We start from the raw sequence: 10888 nt of genomic DNA, 5'->3' as shown, positions 1-10888 counted from the left end.
TTTTTCATTGTTCCAAATACATTAATACCAGTTATGTAAAAAAATTATTTTTATAGCTAAAACCCGTACGTGATCCAACCCTTGGAACATAAAAGAATAGCCTTACTCATATCCTACTAATTATTTTCAAATTTACGAAAAAACGATCTTGTTATCGTCAGTTAATTTCTAATATTGTAATAAAAATAACATTGATTCATCAGCTATTCAAAAGGGCAAACATCATGAAAGAATTAGAATCCATTTGGATAGGCCCACCATGTGAAATCTAAAATTCTAACTTTATGGTTCGGATACATCTTTGTTAAAAACAATTAGATTTAACTAAAAAATTCACCTTAAATTTAGACTAACGAAATAAAAGAATTTAAATGCAAATATTTCAAATGACATTATTCAAAATTTCTCTATCCAAACGCAACCTTATAGCATTGCCTCAATTGTGAGTCATTTACTACTTTGTCTCTGCCCTTGCATCATCAAACGGGGGATCAAATATCATAAAACCATACAAATTCAGATGCTACAAAAATGGCTGAAAGGAAAAGGAATTATGATATTTACAAGGAATTTATAGTCTACCAATTCAAACAACACGTCCTAATAATGACCATTGGAACAAGGTTCTGACCATTGGAGGCCTATAAACATGATGTTAAACTATCTGATATCAGATTCCTAACCTCTTGCCACCACATTCAGAGCAGAACTTGGAGGTTTCTCTCAAATATGGAGCTCCGCATTCATCACAAAACTTGGCAGGACTTGTTGGCTGAGATTTAAGCAAATGATAGAGCAGATTGATTAGTGAACATGAAGAAGACACAAGGATGACAAGTAAAATGATTGTTCATTATTAGGCAGCAAAGCAGAAGTCCTTTATCCAAACTATGACTCCGCAAAACTGAAGCACCATAGACTAAGAAGTGATCAGAGAAAAACTGATAATTGCACACCATATCATTCAGATATCTAAATAAAATGAATTGTAGTTTAAACCCCAACAAGAAAAGAAAAAACAGAACAGAAAACAAGACAAAACGCTTCCATGCAAGATCTTCCCTCTCCATAATGCAACTTGGGGAAAATTCAATTAAAATGTTCATGCCATTTAGAGAATTGTGTAAGATGTAAAACTAGGCAATGAAACCACAAGCAACAGAGTGCTCCCAAAAGCCTGGAGCTTTTCTGTTGGCTTACCTCAAGGGCATCTACAAATAAACAATTCATTCTACCCCAGCATATTTACTCACACACATAACTCACTAGATATTCAGGTTTCTAAATTAAACATGTGCCTTATTCTCTCCAGCAACCACCCTATGATTTCAAACTAAAGAATACCGGGAGCAGATGTAATGTACCACTGAAATTATTAGGAACAAATAAGCTCCGCCATAATAATTGATGCATGCTAAAAAATGAATGGGCGTCTCCAGTGCAAAAGGCTCTCTGCTTTGCAAGAATTGTGAGAAGCTTGTATTTGTATACAGCCTTAACCGATGTTTTCATTTTTTTTTTTTTTTTTGGGTGCAAATAAGAGGTTTCCATCACTCAAACTTGTGACCTTTTAGTCACAAAAAAACAACCTTATCATCGCTACCAAAGCTCACCCTCATATGCATCCTAACAATGATAGTAGATATAAAATGAAACTTGTGGTTATTTTCCTTTGAAAGGACCTAAAGATGTGCTACTCACTGCTCTCTTAGAAATATTTTCTTCTAGCACCAAAAACCAAGAAAAAAAATGTAGATGTATTTTTTATTATAAGACATTTGGACTCTATTCACATTTCAAAGTCAATCTATTCAACTTTCCATTAGCTATTCTACAAATTGACTGAATAGCTCCTTCCATATTGGCTTAAACTACTGTTCCCCTGAAAAGTAAAAACCTGTTTTGAGAAGCTCACCAAACACCCTCACTTCTAATCAAGGAGACTTCCTGGTTGGGAGACCCACTGGAAGCCTTCTAAAAAAGCTCACCTATCATGCTATGTCTCTAATTTAAACAACGTGATATCATGTCTTCTCTGACTCCTCGACTAACGTTCCTCTTCCTCTAAGCCTCTCTATTATCACTCTCCACTTAGTCGTTGTGACAAGCAGGGAGACAGGTGGTAAAGCCCAAGATCATGCAAATTATTAAAATGTCAGCAGTCAAAGAATTGGAGAACCAACTTGACCAAGAGTCCAGACTTTTTCAATTGAAGGAGATGAATTATCCAGATTCCATAGCATTGAATGTCAGATGCAAAATAGCAATAAGAAAAAGTTTAATTCCGAAAGTCCTTACCATTACATGTATGCGCCCTGCTACATGGCCTCCTGAGAACGTTTGTAAGCAAGCCATTTGCTGGGTTATGGTTGCAGACTGCTGTGAATGAGCAATTTCTGCCAAGTGTGAAGGTGCTCCACACTGATGGTTTTGAGAAAAGTGAGCTGCTTGTTGTGTTTGGTGAACAGGGTGCTGATGATTCTGGTGCAAGGGATGAAATTGTGCCTGGTGTGGCAGTTGTTGCATCTGATGTTTGGTTGGTGGTTGCGGTTGATTTTGTGTCTGCAATACCGGAAAAATGCATAGGAATTTCCCTGGTTAGCTGTTAATGTAATAAGACACCAACATAGTTCTGGTGGCAAGCTAATGGTTAAGGTTGCATGCGCCCTCTTATGTAACATCACACAACCAAAATTTGAAGGACATATCAACTAAACACCACAGTGACCAAACCACCACCCTGCCTCTCAAGTGTGAGCATTTTCATCCAATGGAGTCTAGAAACAAAATTTCCATGTTCAACACCGTTATGGCGAGCCTCAAACTCTGCCTCTTTCCTTCATGCGGAACAAAGGTGAAAAGTCAACACTTAATTCATATCTAATGAAATTAATGCCACCACCCAAGGACATATAATCCGTTTCATAAGATTCTAACCAATTAAAGTACATAAAATATAAAAGATGCAGTAATAGCAACATGAGTAGCAGATAAAAGATAAGGATGTTTAAGGTGTATGGGGCCATTTACATAAATAATAATATTTTATTTTTTCCACATTTTAAAAAGATTAAGAATAAGGTTCACAATTCTCCCTCCTGTTGCTTCATATTCCTTAATATGTTAAGATACCTATTTTATCTCGATTGATGGTAGGGGTTCTAGAATTCATGTAGCTGAATCACCTAGTGGGACTCAAGCTCGTGATTGTTGACACTTCTTCATTCTCAATTATTCTTTTTACAAATGAGCAAACACAAAAGCAGACAAAAACTAACCTGAAATGTAATTCACAACTTGAAGTAGACAAGCTTACTAATTCATGTACCAAAAGAAAAAACATACAAAGGCTAAAATGCAAATGGAAATCCATGAAAGGTATTTAGAAGCTTATTAGAATAATAAATCATTCCAGGAAACGTACAAGGCTAGAGAAAATATCTTACTTCATTGACAGAGCGGTAATTTTGGCCAGCAGTCATTGAAGATGAATTATCAGTGGCAGGAAAAGTCTGAGGAAATATGTCCAAAGGATGTTGCATTAGATCAAGTTTACTCATGATTTAATCTACAGTAAGCATGTGAGCATAAGGATATCAAACTTACAGGCAGACCAGGGAGATTGGGCACAGAGTGTGACGTGACTCGCCTGTATTTGTGTCTTGGAGAGTAAAACTTATAGTCTCGAGCAGAGACAGATACTTCATTTCGCCCGGTTAATCTCTTGAACCTATAAAAATTAGCAAGCTAGTCAGATGAAAAAGTAGATTCTGCAAGCATATACCAAAGTACATAACTTATATATTATTCAAAAACAATGAGTAATTAAAAAAATATATACTATATCTTCTTTTTTTTGTTTTTTTTTTTTTTTTCCTTTTCTAAGGAAACTCAGCATCAAACAAAGCAACTACAGTTGTAATATCAAGAAATAAGCATTACATCACCTTTTTGGATTGTCAAATGAACACTACATAAGGATTCAAATTTTTGTCCCTTTGTCTAGCAAAATTAAGATGATGATGAAGGATTTGATGAGCTGATTCTCAATGAATGGAATAATGAGATGACAACAAGGCCTTTGAATGCAGCAAGCACACATTTTTCTATTGACAAAAAAAAAAAAATGTGTTCTTGCTGCATTCAAAGGCCTTGTTGTCATCTCATTATTCCATTCATTGGGAATCAGCTCATCAAATCCTTCATCATCATCTTAATTTTGCCAGAGAAAGGGACAAAAACTTGAATCCAGCAAGCACGCATTACTGTGCATAAGATATGAGCGCGTGCCGATCTTTTGGATTTCCACAGGTTAACTTCAGGATTTGTAATTCCTTTACTGCTGAATCTGACAAAGTCTAACTCTAGAAGGCACATTAGATCAGATATTTATGAGACCTTCAAAGTCCTCCAGAACTCCTTTATTATACAACTATGTATTGGAGTTCAAGGCCTTTGGACTCTTAAGGCAACAAAGAATGGCTATGGATCTAGTCTAGCATAAGAATCATTAGTGGATTATGAAGGCAAGGTTGAGGTGTCTAGTATGAGGTATTGCACAAGGAACATTAAGCAAGGATTCGACAAGAGCAAGTTGTGGAGACACGGTTCAAGTGTCATAATGAAGACTTTCTTAGATGGTAGAAACAGTCTCCTTGTTTTCCTCCTTGGTTTGGGGTCTCCTCACATTCTTTGTCCTTTCTATGGCTTTGATAATGTTTATAATTGTGTGATTACATCCTTTCATTCTTTTGTTGGTAAAAGCAAGCCAGTAATTCCACATCCAAAGGAATTTTCCATTGGTATTAGAGCATATCTATTTTTTTAGTTTCTACAAAAAAAAAAAATGCATCAGACCTCCAATAACTAACTTATCCCAAAAAAAGAACATCTACTGTTTTTTAAGATCGTAAAGTGTTTTCCAAAGCATTGGATTCTAAACAACAAAGGAGTTTTAGCTGTCATTGAAGAATTGCACCAATAACACTAGGATCACATTGCCTTCATAAGTATGTTTCTCAAATTAGTGGGATATGAAAATGAACTGACCATTACTCGGGGACATAAATATGGAAATTATAGCAACCTTTTCCCCTTTTAGGCCATTGCTGAAAAATGAAAGTTCAAATCATCCTTCCTAATAATTGAAATTCAAATCAAGAATAACACTACTGTCCAGAGCTATAATGATTCCCAAATATCTTCGCATTCTCATCTACAAATTTTACTAACATTTTCAAATACATAAAAACCTAGTAATATTTTAAGAAATGATGAAATTTCTAACACAACAAAATATGTGTCCAAAACTAAGCACAAAAGGGTACAAAATTCAGGGTCCTCTTACCACTCTGCATCATCAATATGCATGCTAGTAGGTTTCTCAACAATATCTAAACCATTGACTACCACAAAACGAACTCGCTTTTCCTCTTGTATCACCAATTCTGGAAATCTTGTCCTTGTTTCAAGAGATGTTGCCAATTCTCTTCTTTTGAAAGTGCAAGTCCCTGTGTATTGTATCACATAAAGTATAAATGACAACTAATCAACAGAGCAGAAACAAGTTTAAGAAAAAGAGAAATCCCATTTTTCTCCTAAATAATTTTTAAAGTCCATAATAGGAACACCAAAATATGGAGAAAGATATATATATATATATAAGCTAATTAAGCAAAAGAAAGGAAAACAACAGATTTGAGCCAAGTGAAGCACATAAAAGATGAAAAATGCAGAGGCAATCAAGAAGAAATAGAGTAAGTATTTTTAAAAACTATTCAATGAATGTGGAACAGCAAACATTACTGGGAATCATCCTGAAAATTTCGGGAAAAAAAAAACTAAGAACTATATGTTCTATAAATGTATTAAATTTTTGCACATAATATCAAGATAAAAATATAAAATGCATGGATGAAGAAGGCATCTTTTGGTTAACAAAATTATTTAACATGATCCTTAAAGATAATGCTCAACAAAAGTGCTCTTTAACAAGAGCAAAGAAGATATTTGAAGTAGTGAAAAATATAGAGAAAATAAGCTAATGAAGCACATGATGGAACTTTGGAAGATGGTGATTGAGCAATAGTTACGAAGAGAAACCAATGTATGTATCTGCAAGCCAATTTAATTTCATACCTAGTAAGTCAACAATAGAAACTATCTAATTACTGAGACATTGATGAGGGATTAGAGTTATTAAATTTTTAATGTTTGATATTAGGATTTAAGTTTGATTTGAATTTGGGATTTACATTGTAGATTTAGATTTAAGATATTTATGACTTTTATTTAATTTGTTAGGATAATAATGACTAGGGTAATTTTGATAGAATATTTAGTTATTTATCTATTTTGTTTAAGTTTTATGTTCTTAGACTTTATATTTTATTTTGCTTCATATTTTGTATTTACTTTGTTGAGATAATCATAGTTAGGATTGAATTCCAACCTATAGTTAGAGATTTAACACAAAAATTTACTGATTATCCCCCGCCCCCCCCCCCCCCCCCCCCCCCCTCTCTGTGTTCCTGCTCCTTTTTCTTCCCTCCTTCCCTTAATTTCTTCTATTTCTTCAATCTTTTCAAATTTCTGGCTGTTCCACATTAGACATCTAATGATAAGGTGTGAAAATAATCAAAAGGATTTGTGCGGGGGTGTTTATAAACTTGAAAAAAACTTGTGACAAAATCCCCCAAAAAAGTATTCAATGTGTTTTAGAAAAGAAAGAAGTTTGGATTGCCTTACATATAGGCTATTAAAAACATGCATCATGAAATAAAAACATGTGTTATGTCAGGACCCAGTCCCACATTAGTAGTCAACTAGGGAGGGTATATTACTTGGTCCCGTGAACCACAAGTCACCTTCAGCTAGCATTTTTAGGTAAGAGTTGTGATGTTATAATGGTATCTGTTATGGGTATTTTCTGGACCAACTTTCTTATGGGTTGGACTCGACCCAGCAGATCAGCCCAATCTCCCGAAGCCCAATGGGCCCAAGGCCGAGGTCGTCAGAGCAAGGTCGCATATCTCCGAAACCCGAGCTCAAATAGCGAAAGTAAGGGAGCTCCCAACAATGCTATTAGCTCGCTAGCCGAACTATTCAGCTCGCATAGCAAAAAGACCACAGAATAATCGGAGGCGACACCCACCTGTCTTATCTGAGGCAAACCAAACCCCTGATAATGCGGAATCAATTCCCGATTTTATGGAATTGATAAGGACATCTTATCTCCATAATATTATCCTCCCATTTTTGGATTTTATGTAAATTGTAAACACCTCACACTATAAATAGGGGTCAAAGACCATTGTCTAAAGAGAATGGACAAGAATGATCTATTGTTACTCTGCTGGATTAACCAAAAAACAGTCATGAACTAGGTATCATTCTGGCCGAATCACGTAAAAACTTCTTTGTGTGTGATTTATAATTGGCTTTCTCCTCTTTGCACTTGTGCTCATTCTCTCATTGCGGGCCTACGAATTACAGTCGACCAACTCCAAATATCGACAGTATCAAAGCCAGGAAAATTGTTTTAGTGAATGTGCATTGTAACATTCTTAATAAATATATGTAAAATAAAATGAAAAGGTTCCAATTCCTTGCCCCAAGAAGTTCAGATCAAAAAAGGACCTGGAAGAACAGCTGAATACCTTTTCTAGGAAATTTTTTTGCAAGTTTTCTGTACAAGCCACCAGCAGCTTCAAGGGCCACACCCATGGTCTTTCCACGAAAACCATTCACAGAAGAAAGCCTTATGTTCACTTCATTTACCAATGTTTCATACATATTTGCCGCATACATCAAGGGCAAAACAAACCTTGCATCACCTTCATAATGGCTCTCTCTTGATTTCCTCTTGCTTAGCTTATCTTGAGTAGATTGACCAGTATAACCAGCCTCAGAATCTGGTACTTCAATTACATGCGAATCAATAAAGTGATCCACGATAATGTCCAAAAATCTTGCCCTTGCATTTTCAATTGGCGAAACATCTAGGTCAAAGTTAAATTCAAATTAGTAAATACAAACAAAATTCATCAATGAAACTTGTAGGATTATTAGACTAAAATCAAACAGATAATCAAGAGTGTCATCAACCATCAGCGTTCAAAATATCATAGGGACCCCTTGAAGAATCATTGTTCTCTAGGGAAGAGCGATCTTCCTCCACTCCTACATTATGAAGCGGTAAAGTGTTCCTGTATGATTCATGAATACAATCCTGAAAGAAAACAAATTACATGATGATAATATTTAACAAATGATGAGTAAAAAGGAAATTTCATTGAGTTAATAATTTGAATTTTTAAATTTAGTAATCTCTGAGTTCAAAAAAAATAAAACACTTAATTTGAATAGCCTAATACACTTTTTCCACTTTTTCCAACTTAAGCAAAGTTTTTATGGACACAAAGGCAACATTAAAGTTACTACTTTTTATCCTTACCCTCAGCTTACCAGCAATATATTGAATGAACTTTCAACTCAGTTCAGCTTATGTGAAGAGATCAATAGGAGCCTAAATGATAAGACAATGCAGAAAACTTCATGGTTCACCAAATGGCTATGGAGAGAACAATGAAGAAAATTGATATTGCAATGTGGATAGCAACTTATATTATTAGCATGATGGAGCATTCTAAGTCGAAAAATGCTCAGTGGTTTCCACCAGAATGAGAGGAGAACCCTTATGGCAAGCCTTTTGCTATACCATTTATCTTTTACTCGTTAAAAAAAGAGAGACTAAAAGGGAGAAGGCCCATCCACCTAACTATATTATATGCCAGTGATTAAATATTAAAGCTTACAAGTAGAAACTAAGGGTATGATAGCTTCTTGTGCCAGCCTCGTGAACTAGACATGCACTTAAAGCAGCTTTTAGTTTAATATTTATCTCTATCAAGAAGCCATAAAAGAAAAGGGGTGCCCACACTAACATCCTCAGACACTTCACATATTCTTGAGTTTTAGGTAATGTTTCATGCTTAAAATAAAACCAAGAATGTCAAGATACTCCATCTTCTTTGCTCATAAATGCTACTCAGATAAAGGATGCTAGAAAGCTGAATAAATGTACTACATTTCTTGAAGCTCTATTTAGCATGGACAAGTTCCCACAAATGAACCCCATCCTCACCTCCAGTAGAAGAAGAAAGTTAAGCAAGCCTACATCTGGAGGAAATTAAATGCCTTATTATTACTCACCACTTTTAGGCAAAAAAGAAAAGAAGCTGAAGTGCCATGATGTCATCTGAATGTCACAGACTATGATTGACAATATTAATACATGTAAAAAAAAAGCAGCTAATGAATCACTCTTCAAAATGCACATGGTTCATTGTTATATAATGAGGGCCAAGTTGGCTGTTGAAAAATGTAAACTGGGATAATATGAAAATATCCTAATCACGATATAGATAATCAACTGTATTTGGCAGTACATTGAAACAGTTTGAAATCTAGAAACTTTACTTTGATATTGAAATAACATTTGGTCACTATCCTAAAAGAGAAAAACAGAAGCACCTATTCTAAAACAAGACAACCCAAAATCAAATACACAAGTTTGAATCCATTTTTCCAATGCAGCAAAAGTCGAAATGAAAACAGCGTCACATGCACAAATTTTGACGTAAACTAAACCTGGCCATTATACAATTGGAAAACCCAAATTCTGAAGCCGACATCTAACAAATTTAAACCGACTCATCTTTAAATTTACACGTTCCCAAAATAGTAAGTTCGGCACACAAGCAGTTCCGTATCTACTAGCTTCAATTCGATTTGACAATTTAGATTTGATCACCTTGAATCAACTCAAATTCAACATTTACCAATTTCGCATCAGTTAATTCGAAAACGGAATTTCAATTTGCCCAATTCTAATGGTTAATAGAGTTTATAAGCAAAAATAGGGAGAGTAGCCATACAACAGTAGCGGAGTCGTCGTCGTGGTCCAGGCTGTCGTCCGTGACGGCGTCGCGATCGACGCTAGCGAGAGCTTCGATGTCGGCGGGACGTCCATCGACGGTATTGAGGTCGTGCAGAGAGCTGCCTATGAAGGAATTAGCCGATCTCAGGTTGTAGTGCTGCACCGGAACCAAAGCCCCCATCGATGCAATTCCAATTTCCGACCTCTCAACGCTTCAATTTCGTTCGAAGGCATTGTAAGCGAAGATACGAGAGAGAGAGAGAGAGAGAGAGAGAGAGAGAGAGAGAGTTTGAAGATGAACAGTGATTGACTACACCTGAAGAGAGAGAGAGAGAGAGAGAGAGTCCAAAGCTGTGGCCGTACCTGAGGTCAGTATCCAAGCCTACCTCCGATCTCCGCACCAGCTTCCAAGCCGGTAGGGCTTTTATACTCAATCACCCCCTCCTCTCTCTGGGCATTTCAAATAAATTTCATGTTTTAATTTGTGATTTCGAACCACATCATATTAAGGTTTAAATAATATTATATAACGATTCACTAATTCTACTTACAAATAAATTTATTTGATTTTTAAATTTCTCTATTTTTACCCTTTTACTTGTATTTGTATTCTTAGGCACTCTTTGTTAATGTTAATCAAAATATGGACCAAAAAATATAAAATATGTAAAATATTTTGAACTTTTGTTCATTTTAATGCGTTTATTAAATTTATTAAGCGACAATTAAAAAAAAAGTCACGTGATTTTTTATTTAATATTTTTTAGATATACTTATCTCTTTTTTCAAGATAAGTATATTTTAGAATTTACAAATAAAAAAAATTGACATATATGTCATTTAATATATTTTAAAAAATTTAATAAAGAATTTGATAAAAATTTTAAAATATTTTTTAACTTTATTTTAATCATTCTTTATGTCGGTTCAAAAAATATTTTAATTTAT

The 10888-nt window shown here is 35.0% G+C and overlaps 1 protein-coding gene across 3 annotated transcripts; it reads right to left on the bottom strand.

The window, feature by feature from the left end:
* Positions 1–402: 402 nt before the first annotated feature.
* Positions 403–10431, bottom strand: LOC127810515 (uncharacterized protein At2g02148). 3 transcript variants are annotated; one of them, XM_052350040.1, is made up of 9 exons: positions 10304–10431; positions 9939–10152; positions 8107–8230; positions 7659–8000; positions 5348–5510; positions 3607–3730; positions 3447–3512; positions 2299–2562; positions 403–772 (listed from the first exon to the last, which is right to left on the bottom strand). In XM_052350040.1, the coding sequence occupies exons 2-9, from the start codon at positions 10119–10121 to the stop codon at positions 671–673; spliced, it is 1368 nt and encodes a 455-aa protein (XP_052206000.1). In that variant the 5' UTR covers positions 10122–10152; positions 10304–10431; the 3' UTR covers positions 403–670. The 3 variants fall into 3 exon arrangements, with proteins under 3 accessions (XP_052206000.1, XP_052206001.1, XP_052205999.1); XM_052350041.1 differs by having other exon boundaries at positions 10257–10323; XM_052350039.1 differs by lacking the exon at positions 10304–10431 and having other exon boundaries at positions 9939–10236.
* Between the last annotated feature and the right edge of the window lie 457 nt (positions 10432–10888).

Source organism: Diospyros lotus, chromosome 9 (assembly GCF_014633365.1).
Source record: "Diospyros lotus cultivar Yz01 chromosome 9, ASM1463336v1, whole genome shotgun sequence".
NCBI lineage: Eukaryota > Viridiplantae > Streptophyta > Magnoliopsida > Ericales > Ebenaceae > Diospyros > Diospyros lotus.
This window is presented reverse-complemented; position numbering and strand designations above follow the sequence as displayed.